The 19,499-nt window shown below is 37.3% G+C and overlaps 1 protein-coding gene across 1 annotated transcript; it reads left to right on the top strand.

Annotated features, from left to right (window-relative positions):
* Positions 1-165: 165 nt before the first annotated feature.
* On the top strand, positions 166-18,742 carry LOC140168317 (prostaglandin reductase-3-like). The gene is made up of 13 exons (XM_072191679.1): positions 166-202; positions 4,446-4,583; positions 5,557-5,644; positions 7,030-7,128; positions 7,729-7,827; positions 8,252-8,291; positions 9,541-9,569; positions 9,897-9,971; positions 11,581-11,652; positions 12,521-12,582; positions 13,188-13,290; positions 15,114-15,299; positions 17,374-18,742. The coding sequence occupies exons 2-13, from the start codon at positions 4,447-4,449 to the stop codon at positions 17,458-17,460; spliced, it is 1,077 nt and encodes a 358-aa protein (XP_072047780.1). The 5' UTR covers positions 166-202; position 4,446; the 3' UTR covers positions 17,461-18,742.
* The last annotated feature ends 757 nt before the right edge of the window (positions 18,743-19,499 follow it).

Here is a 19,499-nt window from a genome sequence, read left to right as displayed (position 1 = left end):
TGACCTCAAATGACCTGCCGGTTCATAAACATAAAACATGTGACCAGAATCAGCTGACAAGATTGCAGCATAAAATAAATAGTGCAGTGTGCTGAACATGCTGAATGAGTGAATGTGCAGTGCATTGAGTGTCATTCTGAGCACAGGGTTACTGAGAGTCTGAGATAAGCTTATATTACACTACAGTGTCTACACAAAAAAGGTAGATATATAAAATAAATAAAGAGAAATGAGATGAGTGATGCAGCTGCAGTGCAGTAGTGCAGTGCAGTGTGCAGGCTGATTGCAGTTTGCAGTTTGCATTGCACTCAAGTCAATGCACTATGAAAAAATAAATTTGCAGTACGGTATATAAATCATCCATTACCATGTCCATATATACTTTATAGATAGAAAAGATAAGCATGAAATATAAATATATATAAAGTTAATTTTTTCTTAATTACGCCTGTGTCCTGTGTATGTGAGGTTGTGTTAATGCTGCGCCAAGCAAGGCAGATATGTAAACACAGAAATGATCAGGGTTGTACTACGATTGGGCGGTGCCGGGCGGCCCGCCCACCACTGACGGTAGTCTCCTATGTAGCCAGTTTGGTTACGCTCCCTCCACACAAACAGTCTGCCAATTGGCCAATGACCACGTACACGCCGTTCCAAATAGCTATTGATTGATGGCTGTCATTTTCTTCGGAAGGGGGTGGCGCGTCATGAATATATGCATATATATGTACTGGGGGTCATAGAATTTTGAGACCAAAAAATTTTTAACATTCAAAATATTTAGTGGGGGTTATAGAATTATTAAGGGTTGGTGACTCAAAATAAAAAGTACCACCAGCACTTTTTAGACTACATCTCCAAGTTTCTAGTGTCCAAATTTCAAAATTTTGTATTTTCCTATGGGGATTACACAGTTAAGCCATTGACTGTGGTCGCAACTTTTGAGTTTTTTGAGTTGAACGTCGCCCTCTATAATAAGCAATGTGGACATACCTACCAGTGAGCTGAATAATCAGATATGCGAACAGCACATGCTGGATAACGTCATGGGAAAAGTTAGTCCTAGTAACTAGGAAAATCGAACACAGACATAATCATTTGGACCTGAGACTATCAGTTTGGACGTTAAATGAGCGGGTGACATATCAGATAATACCCAATGTAAAAGTAAATGTCGTCACGTTCTCAGTTACTGGGACTAGGGAAAAGTAAACTCCTCAACAAAAGTTTGGAAAGTTTTTTCAAGCATCTGTGTCTCCAATTATTTGTGACATATTCATATCGTGTTGCATATCACTGGATAGCTACAATACTCCCCTTTACAATGACACCACATTTGAAACAATAACATTTTTCGCGGCTGAGTACGCGCCATGTGAATGTAGTGGGGTCTCAAACAGAATTTGCCAAATTGACCATTATTCTGTGCTCAAACAACGCTAGCCACTAACCTCAATAGCGGGTGGAAAAACCACAGGCAGCCACAATAGTCATGCACCTTCTCCTCATGCTGCTCACCGACCTGGTTACACGTTACTGTTGGATGGAATTCCATTCTTCAACGAGGATTCGTCGCAGGTCATTCAATGTGGTTGCATATGGGCTTCTCTTAGTCCTGCCAGCAAAACTTCAGTCTTTATCATAAACTTCATGAAATCAACGGTACGACGAGTTACAGTTACTGGAACTAGGGCTCCTCTGGGATGCACAACACGATCAAGCTGGTCCCACAAGTGTTCAATCGGGTTGAGGTCTGGCCCCCGGGTCTGGCCTGATGGCAGGCCATTTTGACTCTACTCCCATATTCTGAAGGTAGTCGTTGACTACCGTGGCTATGTGGGGCGAGCGGTGTCATCTTGGAGGATTGCATTTAGGTCCCAGATTGTGAAGTTATGGGATTGCAGCTTGCTGCACAGAATAATGGTAATTTGGCAAATTCTTTTTGAGACCCCACTACATTCACAAGGCGTGTACTCAGCCGTGAAAAATGTCATTGTTTCAAATGGGGTATCGTTGTAAAGGGGAGTATTGTAGCTATCCATTGATATGCAACACGATATGAATATGTCACAAATAATTTGAGATACAGATGCTTGAAAAAACTTTCCAAACTTTTGTTGAGGAGTTTATTAGCCAATCAAAAAGAACTGGTTATTTATTTTTTTAATGATTTCTTCATCATAAAAAGAGCAAAAATCACCACTAAGGCTAGCTACAACCCTGGAAATGATAAAAGGTACTGTCAATAAACAATTACGCCGATTGGCTGATCAATGCGGTCTTGACAACAAGACAGGCCTTAGACAGTTGACCCATTTGTTGTCAGCACATAAAAGGGGAGGAAACCTCGCCACTTCTACGCAGTCGCCGATCACCTGCGCATACCTGGACATGGAAGTAATGAAAAATTAACTTTTAAAAACAATTATTGTCCTGTCTGTGTTGACTCACTTTACACTACAGTGGGCAGGATAACAGGTTATTGGCGAGTTAAAAAATAGGCGAGTTAGAAAAAGGCGAGTTAAAATGGCGAGTTATCCCCTGCAGTGTTTTTCCGGAAAGTCCATGCGGCGAAGTTGTGAATTTCCGGGAAGTACGTCGGCGGCGAAGTTGTGAATTTCCGAAAGTCCACGCGGCGAGTTGTGAATTTCCAGAAAGTCCATACAGCGAGTTGTGAATTTCTGGAAAGTCCACGCAGCGAGTTGTGAATTTCCGTGAAGTCCATGTGGCGAGTTGTGAATTTCCCGAAACCAAAAATGCAGTTTTGGTCAAAATTCAAAAACTGATTATTTAAAAAAATTGATACCATTAATGTATTCTTTGACTCATGTCCGTTCCATAATTATACTTTACCATATAACTAGATATCAGCCTTGCTTTTAAATATTGCAATCAATAGTTATTACAAATACCATTAATACTGTACAAATTTACATTATGTGCATTATATAGGCATTATGTGTTTTGACTTTGGCACATACAAACATGTACAATTTGATTTTTTTTTTCTGTGTGTGTATAGTATACAAATATTGACTGCTATGAGGGGCATGGTTAAAATTATAGGCCCAAGGTGATCTCAAAACCATGCTATACCATAGCATGGTTTTGAGATCACCGCGGGCCTATAATTTTAACCATGACCCGAATAATGCAGTCAATATTTGTTTTATATACCGTATTAATATAGATTTTTGTCATCTGATTGGGTAAAAGGCCTATTTTATTGTTCATTTTAGGCCATGGTAAAATTTACAAAGAAAGTTTTTCGTTATGAACTGATCGCGACACCGCAACTGGCATGTAGCGCGTTGGCGCCGCGTGCGTCATGCGAACACGCTATCGCGCGCGTAGAGTTTGATCAGGATGCACACCACGCGATGTGAAAATGACTATGCCCGGGGAATAGTCTTTTAAAAAGACTATTGCCCGGGGAATAGTTAAAAAGGAGGGCATAGCTAATTCAATGACTGCACTTTTAACCAATCAGATGACAGGAATCTATATATGAGGTATATAATATGTCCTAACTACATGTAGTTTATGATGGTAAAAACAAAAGGATTTCAGTGTCAGTAGAATACACAGTGGCCGCCACTGATCTTGATGAAAATGTATTTGTATGATTTTTTATTTCAAGAGCAGTGAGATATGATTAGGTTTCTTTTATATTAGTGGTTGCTTGTTTATCACATTTTGTTTATATTTTTCATGGAACATAAAATAGTTGAGTAATCAATCAATTGATTGATTATGTGTTGTGCCCATTTGTGTTGTGTTTAAAAATTTAAAAAGTTTTAAAAAAAAGTGTTTAAAAAAGTTTTATGACTTTTATTAAGTATAACTTTTTTTGATTTTATTTATACTAGAAGAAGAGGGTAGCCTATGCACAGGCGACAGTAGCACTGCCTCTATATATTAATTCCCAAGATCATTGCAAGCCCGAGAGAAATATATGATAAATGAGGACTCAAGCAAATTGGAAACTGATTTTGCTGATTTTGGACTAGCAGCTTTTAAGGGAGTCTCCGGCAAGCATAACATTATGCCTTATATGTTAGAAAAATAATTATCAACCACGTGATTCGTGTGCATGATAATTATTTTTCTTACATGTAAGGCACAATGTTGTGATTGTCGGAGACTTCCTTTAAAAAAAAACAGTACTTAAAAATACACTGTGACATTTTTAACTCACTGTTGGGACTTCATCATAGTGTTACTGTAACTCGCCACCAGGACTTCATAGTGTTACTGTAACTCGCCACCTGGACTTCATAGTGTTGCTGTAACTCGCCACCGGGACTTCATAGTGTTACTCTAACTCGCCATATAGTGTTACTGTAACTCGCCACCGGGACTTCCGGGACAGGGATACACCCTGGGGGATACACCAAACTTTGACCTACATTGTAAATAATAAGTAATCCTTTGACTTTCTGTAGGATGGCTGCCAGACTTCTACCCAAGACCTTCCGGAGGCTGATGGTAACAAGATTGTCACCCAACTTCAGGGAGGCTGTTGAAATGCAGACAGCTCCCATGGAAGAGCCTGGACCTAGTGAAGTATTGGTGAAAACAAGGTTAGTCATCTGCAACCAGATCACAAGCATAGATCCTGGGACAGGTGACGGGGACATGAAGCCCCCAATATTTTGAGAAGGGGGAATGGCGGGGGGAATGGTCCATACAATCATTCCCCAATGTCGATGCCTGTATATGGGTTTCTGACCAAATTAATCTTTATATTTGGCCATTTCAGTTGAATGTGCCAAATTTTGCGCTCTACATACAAATTTGTTCCACTTTTGCACCATATTTCACAATATAATTGTGTGCTCTTTGTACCATATAAACTTGCTCTGTTGCCAAAAGGTACTGGATTGAGTGGATTCACTATACACATGTACTTGAAGAATTTTTTTTCCATCCTACCCCCCATGTGAAAAAGAAACCAGATCTAAATCCACTTTATATTGAGTCATGATCTGATCCCCCAAATGACACATTTCAAGTTTAAGATATAATTTCAACCCAAATAGTCTTGGAATATGCCCTTATATTTGTTTATTTGTTTGTTTGGTTGTATAATGTATAATGTACATCAGGAAATTATACAAATTCCCTCCTACCAGCTATTTAATCGTAAATCATATTTAAATGATAATACATCCAGGCATTTATTTCCATATATTATCTAATACATTGTTTGAACTTTCTTATGATTTAGCTTTTTTTACTATATCATATAATTGTTACATTTAGAGACCAAGATAAACAATGAAGTTCAAAGAGTCTTTGTTTTTTTTTAAAGAGATACTGATTTGTGAATGCAGGATATATGGGCCGGGGGAGGGTTGAGTAACACTATTTTAGCACTGAAGGGACCATACCTACTAAGGCAACAAAAACAAATTCAGATACCCTTGTCATTGATTAATTTGATAACCAGGCAGGTTTCACCCCAGAAGAACTGCTCTGACGGGCTTCCATTTAAACAGTATTTCATGCTGTGATTGCTGATTTGTGTACTGTACCATATTGTTTCATGCTTAGATATGTTGGCATCAATGCATCTGATATTAATCATTCAACAGGGAGATACAACCCAACACAGAAACCTCCGTTTGGAGCTGGCCTTGAGGTAAGAAACACACAAAACTAACATGTATATTGCAACTACATCAAATCATTGCATGTTAGAAGGCAGAATATAAATTTTATTGCCCAATGCAAAAATTCATAATTTATAATGTATTTAAGTCTGATATACATATAAACGAGCTTGAAAAACCATATAAACTTTATTTGTGAGAGTTTTGTAATTTATCGTCTGCATGGCAGAATATGAAAAAAACAAAAAAACAATAGCAAATTGACCTACCAACCCCGACTTTGGAACTTTAAGGAAGCACTCAAAATAGACAGAAGATAGGGCGATTTGCCCCTGAAAATGCCTGCCAAAACAGCCCTCAAAAATTCATTATTACGAGGGTGATTAATAGAAAGTAGCCCCTGTAAGTGTAAGGTAACGATTTTAAAGCTTGTGGCTCCAAGTACATGGTGATAGGGTATCCCCCCCCAATCCTGAAAGTAGCCCCCCAAGTTAAATTACAGGGGCAATATTTTTCAAAAGTATAAGCCCCAAAATTTAAAAGTATTTTGAGGTCTGCTTTAATATGTTTAAGGGCAATGTATACGCGTAGTGTGGAAGATTCTGCACAAAAGATCCTGGCTACAGGGCTGATTATATCTGTTAGGCACTGTCATTGTGTGTGTCCGTGTTACAGTCTGTCTCTCTGTATGTGTCTGGTTATCAAATGACTTTAAGGGGTGGTGCAATAATTATGTGTACCTCGGGGTGAATTATAGGGGGGCAAAGATTTTTGGCAGGCCAAAAGGGGGGGCAAGCATTTTTGGCAGGTCAAAAGGGGGGGTCAAGCGATTTTTGGCAGGTCGAAAGGTGGGGGCAAGCAATTTTTGGCACAGATATTTTGGGCACCGTTTCTATATTACGCCCTAAAAAGGCGTAGGAAAACGTTAGGAACACGTTCAAATATGCAAAATTTCCTGTTCGCTGCGCTCGCATTATATGATAAGACAATTTAAGGTTTTAAATTCGGGTTCCCAAAAATCTTGCATGTGTAAGGGGGGGGGGGCAAAGATTTTTTGGCACGTCAAAAGGGGGGGGGGCAAAGATTTTTTGGCACGGCCAAAGGGGGGGAGGAAGCGATATTTGGCAGACCATTTTGAGAATTCACTTCAGGGTACACATAATTATTGCACCACCCTTAAGATGCATGAAGAAGATGCTTAATGTTCACAATGGAAACAACATCCACTTGGGACGTGGACTGGTATCAAGATAAAGGCTATCTTATTTTATATGTATATTTGCCATCATATGTCATCTGTGTTCCCTACGTATATAGGGGTGTGCCTGACTGTCGGGGTGTCTGGGTGGGGGTGTGTGTGTCTGTCTTGCATCACCTCACATAATAATGTTGTTTTTAATTTTCTTACATCTAGGGTATTGGAGAAATTGTTGGCATTGGAAAAGATGTGAAAAGTTTACGAGTTGGCCAGGGGGTGATGTATATGAAATTTGGTGCCTTCTCTGAGTATTCAGTAAGTAGTACCATGGTTTATAGCAAGTAAGAAGGGCATTTAGCTTCAGTTTTAGAGCCACAGCAGAAATACGACAGGTAAATATAAATAGCCAAGAGTTGATGGAAAAATGCTTTATTTGGTGCACCAATTTGTAGAGTAAACGCTGGTGTGTATACACCCTGCAGAATTTTGTTTGTCAGACATTGAAGACCAAAATAGTGTACCACCTGCATTTGTCGAGAAAAACCTGATATCAAATTATTATTTGCATCTTGGATTGATCTCTGAGGTCACAAGCGTTCCCTGAAACCTTCTGCATGCACTCCCCTGGATATGCCCCTGAAACTTCTTTGAAAGCTTTTGAATTGCACAGGCACACAATGAAACAATCAGGAGGTACATGTACGCTATTTTGTCCTCCATGAGTGACATGCAAACATGACAGAGTTGCTTCTCTTTGCGTCTAATCTCTTTGCTCGAATCTTAGACTTTTCTACAAAAATAGTTGTCTTTATTTATCATCCAGTGAAGAATAACTTAAAACAAAAAACACCAAAGCTGGTATATTAATTAGCTGATGATCTTCCAAATTACTGTATTTTTCATTCTACATTGTAGGTCCTTCCAGCTACCCATGCAATGCCAGTACCAGATATTCGCCCAGAATTCCTTAGTCTCCTCGTGAGTGGAATGACAGCAGATTTGAGTTTGAGAGAGGTAAGGAAATGTTGCTAATGATTGTCAAATTGTTTATTTTTTAATCAACATGTAGGGATAAGGACATTTTCAAGGGGGTGGTGGTATCTGGGTACCCATGCTAGATCCGGGTTTTCTGGAGATAACCCCTAGCTAGTGGGAATAGTTTTTATACCCCCTAGTAGTGGGACCAGATTTCTATTAAAAAGTCACATTTTGTTTCTATTTTTTAGGAATGCAGTTCCATGCATTACTGACTTTAAGTTCCCAAAAATTTGCAAAGAAATTTTGGCATGTCGAAAATGGGGAAAATTTTTATGGCACATCGGTGTCAGATGAGGTCAGAGCCGTACCTGACAAAAGCTTGACAACGTTTCTAATCTGACGTCATACCTTGTTGCTACTTTGCATTATAATGTATGACATTTTTTATTTCATGATACAGGTAGGGAGAATGAAGGAAGGTGAAACTGTCTTAATTACAGGTAAAAACGATAGTCAAATTCTGTACATAATCCGTCAAATACTTGTACCTAGATTGTGGCCACTATGATCAGAGTAATAAAGCAGCATTTAATAAATAAAAAGAGTAGATATTTATATAGCGCTTTATGCCGTAAACAGCCTCAAAGCGCTTTACATTTATTCCGCCGTCATTAGAATATGTCGGAACCACATTTGCAGCCTACAAGTGGTGCAGGGTTCATCAGTACAACGACTGTGACTACCCTAACAGCTTCCCATTGCACCTGGGTGAGGTGAGGCAAGCCACAAGCGAGGCAAAGCGCCTTGCCCACGCACGTCGAGCAGCTCTCGGATTATGAGTCCAAGGCCATATACCACTGAGTCACAGTGCCCTTAATAATATAGCGTTTGATATAGCCCTTAATATAGCGTTTGATACCCAGAGGCCCCTAAGCACTGTACATAAAAATACATCATAGCAAAAACAAATAAACAAGCATGATTAATATAAGAATGATATACAAGCTTAAAAGTATGAAAAAGATAACCAATTACAGACTACATCTTAAAAACCAGGTGAAACTTAAAGCCATATTATAGCATTTTCAAACAAAATATAGATTAGCATTTCTTTACCATAAAATGTTAGCTTTTACTGTCAGATATATCCCTTTTATTTTTGAGCCGAACAACACGGCAAAGCAAAGAAAATTGAATTTACTACCAGCGACATGTCGCCAATACGCACTACTCCTTCGGTCATGTTGTGGTACGACCCTTTGTTGTATATATCACCGTCCCGCACGCCGTGTACGTACTGTGTGTTATGAACATCGTGTATGCGTTCGACTAATAATGAAGCGCCTAGAGTCTTGATTTTTGCAGGGTATATTGGTTTAATAAAGTACAATTTAATCGTATAAAAAAAGGAATTTTAAAAATTCAGTGAGAGCGTCTTCCTCAGCAAATGTTATAATATGGCTTTAAGAGTTTACAATGCACGGTTGAGTTCAATGATAAAAATACACCATATAAAACGGCTGGTTGTCAGCTCTGGCATACATGTAGGCAGGATTCGGCTGCACCATGAAGCCCTTTCCTTGATTTTTAGCATATTGGTATTGATGACCACCCATGTATAATATGTCAGGAACTGCAGGTTTTTCTGAATCCTCTGATGTAACAAACTCATAGTCAATCAAGATAATATTACTTTAATGATTACTTTTATACCAATTAAAACACAATTATCTTTTTTTTTCCAAACAGCTGCCGCAGGAGGCACTGGCCAGTTTGCAGTAAGTATAATATCATACAAAAGTGTACACTGTTTAACTTAAGCCCCCTCCCCCAGTATCATTCTATGTATTTTCATTACACATAAATTTAATAGTTGGTACATGAACACATGTTAATTTTGAGTCAAAAAGTATTAAATATTGTTGTGGTCTGTAGATTTTTGAAATCTCTTTATATGAACACATAAGCATAATTCACATTTGAGTTTGTGCCATTTGTCTTTAGAATTATTGAAAATGATGCACATTACATGGACATGAGAGCATGCCATGTGTTTTCTTCTCCCCCCTCCTGCTGTTTTAATGATTCCATTTATCTTTGTATAGGTTCAACTTGCCAAGTTAGCTGGATGTCATGTGATAGGAACCTGTTCAACTCAATCCAAAGTGGAATTTCTTAAGGTGAGGAATGTTTTCATTTGTAACTTTTCCTTTATGAGAATAAACAAGTATATGCATGAGTACTCTGAGCAATTTTACTCCCAAATTCTTTGTTGGACCAGGGCTGTCACTAAATGGAGGGCTGGGGAATTGCTGGTATTTATAATGTTGGAAGGTCATATGGGAGGTGTACAGGGACCAGAAGACTTTTTTAGTGCATCCGGAGAGCTGCCCTGGCACTCATGATCATTATTTACAGAACTTGGTATGGATTGGAGATGGCTGATCTTTGCCGAAATTTGAAAAAAAAACGACACAAATCTAAGTTAGGTGTCAGGCTCTCAGCATCACCATGCATTCAATCCTGGCGTACTCAAGTTTGTTGTCAGGAGATGTGCCTCAGAAATGAACCCATACCCAGCAAACACAAAAACGTTTTTAAAACATTTTAAATAAGTTATATTTTGGCTTTTGATTTAGGTAAAACGTTTTAATAACATTAAAATGTCGGGTTATATAAAGGTCATGATAACGCTTTTAAAACGCTTTTGTATGAAAACACACTACAACAATATTTTAAATGTTTTCAAAAAATGTTATTGTAAACTATTTTTGCAAACATTTTTGCCAAATATTGTGTCAATACTTAAATAACATTATGTTAAAATATTTGAACCCAGCAAACACAGAAATGTTCTTAAAATGTTTTTTTCAAAACCTTTTAATAACATTTAAATGTCGGGTTATATAAAGGTCATGAAAACGTTTTTAAAATGTTAATGAAAATATTTTGGGCAAACATTTTTCGCAAAATATTTTTTCAACCCCCAAATAACATTCTGTTCAGAATATTTTGTATCAAGTTTTCAAGAATGTTTTTGGAATGTTATTAAAACGTTTTTATACCCTTTATATAACCCGACATTTAAGGGGGTACTACACCCCTACCCAATTTTGTGCCTATTTTTGCAGTTTTCTCCAAAATTATAGCGCATTGGGGACAAGTAAGATATGTATATTATAGGGGCAAGGACTACAACTACTGCACTGGAAATTTTATTTCAGCACAGACAACAGTTGTGGAGTTACAGTCATAAATGAGGGAAAACCAATATTTGATCAATAAATCAATAACTACTTGCTGTGAGTTGCTGAATTTTCAGTACAGTAGTTGTACTCCTTGCCCCTATAATATACATATCTAACTTGTCATCAATGTGTTATAATTTTTTAGAAAAATGCAAAAATAGGCACAAAATTTGCCAGGGGTGTAGTACCCCCTTAAACGTTTTCTGTAAAACATTTTTGTTTGCTGAGCAGTAGATTATCAGAAAATGTTTTTTAAGGTTATAAAAACGTTTTATACTCTTAATATACCCTTTATATAACCCGACATTTAAACGTTTACTGACAACCTTTTATAACCTTTTGCGAATGATGTCGAAAACGTTTTGTGTTTGCTGGGTATTTATACAAATTTTTACCCAAAAAAGGGATCCATTTCTCTACCCGAGCACCCAGATTATTAAGTGCTCCTTTTCAAACGACATACTTAAAAGGGAGGTGGTTGTATTTTTCTACTCAGATATAATATTTTTGACGATTGATTTTCATTCTTATATTTCTGTAGAGTATAGGTTGTGATCGGCCTGTCAATTACACCCAAGAGAAATTAGCTGATGTACTACGCAAAGAATATCCTGTGAGTAATAGTGAGTAACACTATCATCATGTAAAAATTGAGTTAGCTTAAAATTTCTGTGGACAAGGAACTTACTGCTAATTGTCTCGTTGTAAGCCGTACAAAACTCGGGGAACTGATCCTGGCTGCGAAGGCCTATTATGGAATGTCTAGAGTGTGTGCTTCTTAGCTGCAAGTCGATGTGTTGTTGCTTAATGGTTTATGGAATGATGTGGGCCATAGTTTTCAGCAAAAACCTGTAAAGTGTGCTGAGGCTTGTGAATCAACATAAGGCATTGGGCCTGTGCGTAGCGCACTATAAATCACTGTGCTTTTTTAAAACTTTTTATTTATTAAAATACAAGTTTCAGAGATATCATTTAAAAAATAGGAAACACAGATCAGACACTGGTCCAGTGAACTTGTTTATTCACCAATCTATAATATGATTATGGAACATGATTATTCAAGGGTCAGATGCTTCGTCCGCGCCTTTTTCAAAACACCAGGATGCTATTAAACATGTTTTTATTTTTACTTTGCCTTGTGTGTACTGTAAACATGCTTAAAAACACTGTCCTTAAACTATTTTAAAGCTCAAATTCCTTTTTTTTTGGTACTGTGCGAATGTAAAATATGGGTATATCTTAACCAAAGGTATGGGTCCATATTCTACAAACAAATTATCCTTAGAAATTTGTTAGGGTGTAAATGAACTGCAATGTGGATTTGTTTTGGGGCCTCTATTTGGAGGCCCCAAATTTGGAGGCATCCTATTTGGAGGACTTGAATTATTCACTTATCAATTTATTGACAATTCTTTTCTTGTGAACCATATTTAACCACTTCATATCAACTATGAATTATGTGTGTATGATTTGTTTCACAGAAAGGGATTGATGTTGTGTATGAGACTGTTGGAGGTGAAATGTTTGAAACCTGTGTTAAAGCGTAAGTCACTGTTTATAATTGTATATACATCAGGGGTATGTGGATTTTTGCTGCCTTAGAGATGCCCCAAAACTAACCATTTGGCAATGGTGTGACCAATGGTTGTGTATGTGGGGATAGGGATGGAATCCCTGATTTTAACCTTTGCTCCTCCCCCCATCAATCAATTAAATAATGTTATTTTGGTTCACTATTTGTGACAGCCATTACAATTAAATAATTAATTTGATAAATATTTTACAAAAGCATAGTATAATGAAAATTTATCCTGACCAACCAACATACTTGGCAAGTACATTGCTTTAGGATATTTGTTGAGGATATTTTACTGTTTTCTTTAAAAAATATCGAGAACACACCTGTACCTCATCAAAATCAGTCCCTGTCCGGTAATGGTTTGAATGTCTTAAAAATTGTGTATAATTTGTGTACGTCTGTGGTAAAATGGTGAAAGTTGGAATTTATTACTGTTTGCATAGTCCTAAACAGCGTCCCTGTTTTAAAGTCAATTGTAAGTCTTACGTGTTACGCTGTGCCTTCAATATATGCCATATGTATGACAGTTGCTCTCACTCAATTGATTATTTTTTCCCTTTGTTTTTCAGATTAGCTAATAGGGGTCGCTTGATAGTCATTGGGTACATTTCTGGTTACCAAAGTGATGTAGGCTTCAATCCATCTGGTTTTGGGAGTACTCTAGCTCCTAGGGTTAGTGTAATAACCACAACACACAAAAAACTCCTCACTTATGTAACACGTCATGAAAACCTGTACATGTTGTGACGATTTGATTGGTATGGTCGTGTGCAGAATCTTGTTTACTCCAGTTTGATACCAAATTTGCTACCAAAAGCTCCAAATTGACAAAGATTGATACCAGTATATGAAATTTGGTTCATTTGTAAAAATTGTAAATTAAAAAAGTAGCAGATAGAGCTGTAGAGGTGAATAGCAGAGCGTGACCACAACATAGCCTGAAATGACTGCTAGGTAATATTAATCGCATCATGCCCATGTACATTGTATGCAGTAGTAAAGCATTGTAACAATTCTCGCTATTCACAATAAGGGCGCCGCCAGCGGTTTGCGATGTAATCATGATGTATCATGGGAAAAGGTCGACATCAAGTCTACATAATCTGAATATTACCATGCTATTACATAGGAACACATGACAATTTTTTAGTTTGTCAATATAACGGTATTACACGCAAATCGATAGAGAAAAATTAATTGTGCACATTTCAAATCACATTATTAAGTATTATTGAGTATCGATTCGCGTGTAACACCTTTATTTTGACAAACTAAAAAATATTGTCACATGTTCCTATGTAATAGCATGGTAATATTCGTATTATGCCGGACTTGGATGTCGACCTTTTCCCATGATACATCACGATTACATCGCAAACCGCTGGCGGCGCTCTTTATTGTGAATAGCGAGAATTCATATGTTTCAAATAACAATTGAATAAACCAGGCACCTGGGATAGTCGACAGGGGTTCGTCACTAGCAACATTTGCAACTTCTGAAAATGACCCAACTGGTATCAATCTTTGCCAATTTAGGCTTTTAGTTGCTATGTGGTAAAAATTGGACCGTAGTCAATCATATTGTCATAATATGAGTAGGTTTAGATTCATATTGGGTTATGTAAGTGAGGACTCTCTTTTTGTGTTGTGTGTATTTGATACAATCTAGCACAGGTTTGGATTCACCTTTTGGGGGGCCCTGGGCCAGGCTAAAATTTTGAGGCCCCCAAACTCAACCATGAGTAAGGCATGTGGACTCAAGTGACCAAATTTTGGTTTACGTATAAGATCGACAGTGACGGCAGAAGCATTATAATTTAGCTCAAAATGAAAGTGAATTTTGCTATATAAAAGCCAGTGCATGTGAAGCACACACAATTTTACCAAAGCATTTCTAGTGTTTCGCGCTAAAAAGGAAGATGCCATTTATCCTGGGCCCGGGCCCGGGCCCATATGGCCCAATGGTAAATCCGGCCCTGATAAGCAAAATGAGTGACATATTTGATACGAAAATCAAATTTGAAATAGAGCCAAAACAAGCACTTGTGAAAGAGATGCTATGACTGTTTATCTGTCTTTTGGCCTTGCTGTAGTGAACTAGAATTTATACATCACTACATTTTGAGAGAGTTACAGCTTTTGATGTTGTTTTCTGTTAAACTTAGTTATTGTGTAAATTAACTTTGAGAAATGTATTGAAATTGTATCTTTATTACTTCAAAATGAAACAAAATTAACAAAATTCCAGTTGAAATCCATATACCCTCTATGGAAGATATGACCTAAATCTCCCGTAGAGGAGGTGTAGATTTCAAAATGGAATCACCCATCCAGGCAACCCCATTTAAAATTCACATTCCCGATATGGAAGATTAAGGTCATGTCTTCCATAGGGGGTGTATGCATTTTAACTGGAACAGCCCGTTGTCATCATCCCTATCATAGCATGAATATTCACTTAAATAAAATTTCATATTGAATTTTATTTTTTAAAGCTTTTACAAAAGTCTGCCTCGGTATGTGGTTTTCTCATGTTCCATTATGCTGACAAATATGGAGAATCCCTAACAAGACTGGGCACGCTCATGGCATCTGGCGCCCTCAAGGTTCAAGTAGACAATGGAAAAAATCACACCAAGAGACAACTAAAAGGCTTAGAGGAAATCTTTGATGGAGTTGATGTAAGTACAAATAATTTGGGAAGTATAGAGTTCTTCAGTTGGGAAATTGGTTGAGTTAGTAGACTGATGCCCTCATCAATGTTTAGGTTAACAACTGAAAAACTTAGTAGTGTAGGCTTTTATGAGCCCATGGATTAAGTCTGCAGCACTCACCCAAGTTTGATTCAGACACTTCATTAAATTTCCAACTATTGAGAATGGAGTATGTTACTCCGCAGTGTCTGGAACAAAATTTGATGAGTAAATATTGTAAATATTTGGTGGATGTACTCCCCTTGGAATTTTGAGGTGGTCTATCTTTGGGAGATCAGATAACACCGTACTGGAAAAGGGGGGTATTTGGAGCAGCGAATGATCAAAATCAAGGCTGATTGAAAAACAGAATTGTGAGGAATGAGCAATTTAGGGGTCTTTTAGAACTGAAATGATCAAAATCAAGGGTCTTTCAGCACTCTGTTTTGGTAAAAATTCAGATATCTGTGGGAGCTGTGCTATCTAAAAACAGGGGTCTCTCCAGGGGATCATACCCATATGGTCATTTGTGTTAAGTGTCCCCCTACCTCAGGTTTTAACTTTATATAATATTCATGTTGGACTTTACCACTAGAATGTGGGTACCTGATTCTGCTCAGTTGTGTCCATGTTAACATTTTAACCTGCATCTGAAATTGGATATGTATTTTAAAACAAATGGCACATGATCCTGTCACACCTGACACAGGCACATCAAATAATTTTTCATGTTTCCATCACGTGTGGAATACTTTTCATTCATCACTAACAAGCATAACACAAATGTTATTATAAAAGCCAGAAACTAGTTTGCATCAGATGATCCTGTCAGTTAAATTCTGCACTGCCTGTGATTGGTTAGTATCACATAACTAACAAAGGCACCACCCTAGTTACGTGATATAGTATTAACCAATCAGAGGTAGTGCTGGAGTTTGACTGACAGAATTATCAGACATAGTTTTGTTTTATTTTTTATTTCTGACTTTATTTATAGGCCATTTTGACCTATTTTTGTTAAATTTTCCGATTCCAAAGGAGGGTGAGTTAGCGCAGCGGTAATTCCTCGCTTTGCACCACTGAGGTCCCGGGTTCAAGCCCGGCGCGCCCAAGGACTCATGTGCACTTGGTTTATCCCGATTCCATGCTCGCTTCTCGCAGGTTTTCTCCGGGATCTCCGGTTTCCTCCTGTATCGCAAAAATCGGTGATTAGTTGTTTGGTTATCAAGAACTTCCTTCACCCAATGGAATTTGGGGAGCTGCACAGATAATTGGTGGATGTTACAATCTAAATGCGGGTAGGTGTGCGCCGTTCGGCAGCAACCTAGTTGATGCGATCTTATTGTGATGATTCACCATTGCAGCAAAATTACAGCACTTCGAGTCCTCTAAGATCTGGAGAAAGGCGCTTTATAAATCCAAAATTTAGTTTAGTTTTTAGAACCCCTCCCAGGCACCCCCCAGAACAAGTCGTCAACAAACTTTCATTTTGTCTGTCCCTCCCCTTGTTGAAAATCTTCCAGAGCCACTGCTATTTAAAAAATGTGGTGCGATCAAGCTAAATGAGTCCACTGTTGATGAAGATCAAAATTTAGCTTTCAATTTCATTACATGAGCCATTCTCAGATCTTCAAATTAGACCTACAGTTCCATATATGTGACATGATCAAGGGGAATGAGTCACATGTCGGCCCTGGTCGAAAATGAGTTTTACACATGTTTCTAAAGAGGATTTTTAGAGCTTTCAGAAACTGAAAACCCCATTTCTTTGTGAAGTTACATCAATTTATCAATTCCTGAAAACAATATATAAAACAAAAGAATTTTAACACTTTCTTTGCCAATATCTCACAATCAATATTAGCGACATCCGACTCATTTCCCTTGATCGTGTCACATATATGGTCACGTTAGGGTTGCTCTGAACAATAAAATACAAAGGAAGTTGAATACTATCATTGGCTATATCTCAAAATCAATATTCCTGACATCCAACTCATTTTCCTTGATCACATCACAAATGTATTTGACCATTAACCATGATTCCTTTTTCTGTTCACAGTACCTCTATTCCAGGAAGAGTGAAGGCAAGATCTACATTGACCTTTCACCCAGTCCTCACCCTGCTGCTACAGCTGCTAAGTTGTAAATCGAATGGCTATGAAGTTGTTCCCAAACCTGGGGGTACTCAAGTTTGGTTTGGGTAGGGGTGGGCCACTGAGAATTTGAAAGTGGACCCATCAAATGCTAATCTTGGACCCATCTATATACCAAAATTCAAAATTTTCAGCCAAATTTAATATGATTTGTTTTAATTTTTACAACTTTTCCCAAAACTTTTAAGGAAATTTTAAGAAATTTAGTTAGTGAGGCAAAATTGGACTGTTTTCCAAAAAAAAAATGAGAACATTTTGGAAAAAAGGGACCCATCCATATACCAACATTGGCGTAGAAAAAGGGGTCAGTGATATAACAAAAGGCCAAAAATGCTACCCATGTTTACAGCACATCCACGTATGGTCATTTGTACTGAGTACCAAGCCTATTTTACTTACAATTACAGATTAACCAATAGCCACTACATAAATAGCCCATAGATTTCAATTAAAGTTAATTTGGGTACTTCGATAAAAGCTGACAGGTTTTTGTAATGAATCAAATCAAAATCGATTATACTATTTTTAATTATTATACGAGTTGTATGAGAAGTATATTTTCCAACCCTAATTTTGTTTTTCAGAACATTAAAATCATGATGAGATTTTGGGGATATTAGTTAGAAAGACTGGTCATTTGGAGAGTTTGTATACAACTTAGACCAAAAAAAAGTTGTTTGCTTGTCCTCGTCCGACCAACAGTCTCGACCGTAGAACTTTTTCTTTTTGAAGTTGTTTTTTGTACAATTTCCAAAAAAAGTCATGAACTTTTTGTCTGAAAACAGAAAATATAATAGAAATGTTGTACAATATTATTTCTTTCATGTTTCTCCTGTCCATTCATACCTGGCTGAGGGTTCCGATTTATCGTATATCATCCTCAGCGTCCACACAAGTAAAACATCATTGAAATAAAGTAATTTTAATTCTGCCAGACATAAGGTAGGGTTAACCTTGAATTTGTCTTAAGTGGAAATTCTGTGGTCAGTGAGTGTTTTACATACAAACAAGTACTTCACATTATACTTTTGTTACTTGAAAAAAAAAGTCATCAATGGACAAGCAAACAAATCATTTTTTTGGCCTCATTCGCAAGTAAGAAGTTGAAACATAGGGGTCCAAATTTGTGTCACAATTTTCAGTGTCTCCCAAATCATGGAAGAATTATTATGTGATATTATATGATACACAAAGTGTATCTGAAATTGTTGAAATTTTTATAGTGTAATAAAGAAAGTCATAATCGGACAATAAATGTATATATTGATAAGAAAGTATGACCTTAGTACTTAGCAATTAATTTTGAATTGTTGTGAATTTTGTTCTTGGGGTATTCGCCTTAGAGGGAGTGATGTGACAGCTGCATGAGATGTTTCTACACTATTTGCGGACATATTTGAATTAAGGGAATACACTATTTTAAAGTGTTGCGATTTGGTAGTTCACAACATCTTGCGAATGGTAGTGAGCTTCGGCAAAAATTGCATTGCTCATTTCCTTGCGAACGTGTAGAAGAATTCAAATATCACAGAAATGCTTTTATAGGTCCTGTGGTTCTTGAGTTATGTTGTAAAGAGGGCTGAAACAACAACACTTTTGTAAAATGTACATAACTCATTAACAACAATAAATTAAGCAAGTTTTCAAAGTATATGATTTGAAGAATGAACTTTTGCAAAACAACAAAGTGTTATTTTTCAATAATATATTGATTCAGACAATAAAAATTGATTTTGTGGCTGCTTCGACCAACAATACCGCATCTACCCTTAAGGATTCAATCATGTTTCACCGTTGCTCATCACCGTTTAATAAAGATATGTCCACGTCATCTGCGTGATTTACTTCCCAAGTGAAGTAAACCATGCAGACGCGCCGGACGCGAGTTGTTAAACGGTGATGAAAAAATGGTGAAACATCATCGAGTCCCTTTCAACAATGCAAACAAGCTTAAGGCCAGAGTAATGGAAGACACATTCGTCCACGCCCGAATTTGAGATTTCTTGATATTTATCAACACTAAGATGTATTC

This window comes from Amphiura filiformis, chromosome 13 (genome assembly GCF_039555335.1).
Source record: "Amphiura filiformis chromosome 13, Afil_fr2py, whole genome shotgun sequence".
Classification (NCBI taxonomy): Eukaryota; Metazoa; Echinodermata; class Ophiuroidea; order Amphilepidida; family Amphiuridae; genus Amphiura; species Amphiura filiformis.
The sequence above is the reverse complement of the archived record's forward strand: the minus strand, read 5'-3'. Positions and strand labels throughout refer to the sequence as shown.

Excerpts from the sequence above, each read along its gene's own strand:
- LOC140168317 (XM_072191679.1), top strand. The coding sequence starts at position 4,447 with ATGGCTGCCAGACTTCTACCCAAGACCTTCCGGAGGCTGATGGTAACA. Across the intron at positions 4,584-5,556 it reads GAAGTATTGGTGAAAACAAG|ATATGTTGGCATCAATGCAT; the intron begins GTTAGTCATCTG and ends TTTCATGCTTAG. Across the intron at positions 15,300-17,373 it reads AAATCTTTGATGGAGTTGAT|TACCTCTATTCCAGGAAGAG; the intron begins GTAAGTACAAAT and ends TTCTGTTCACAG.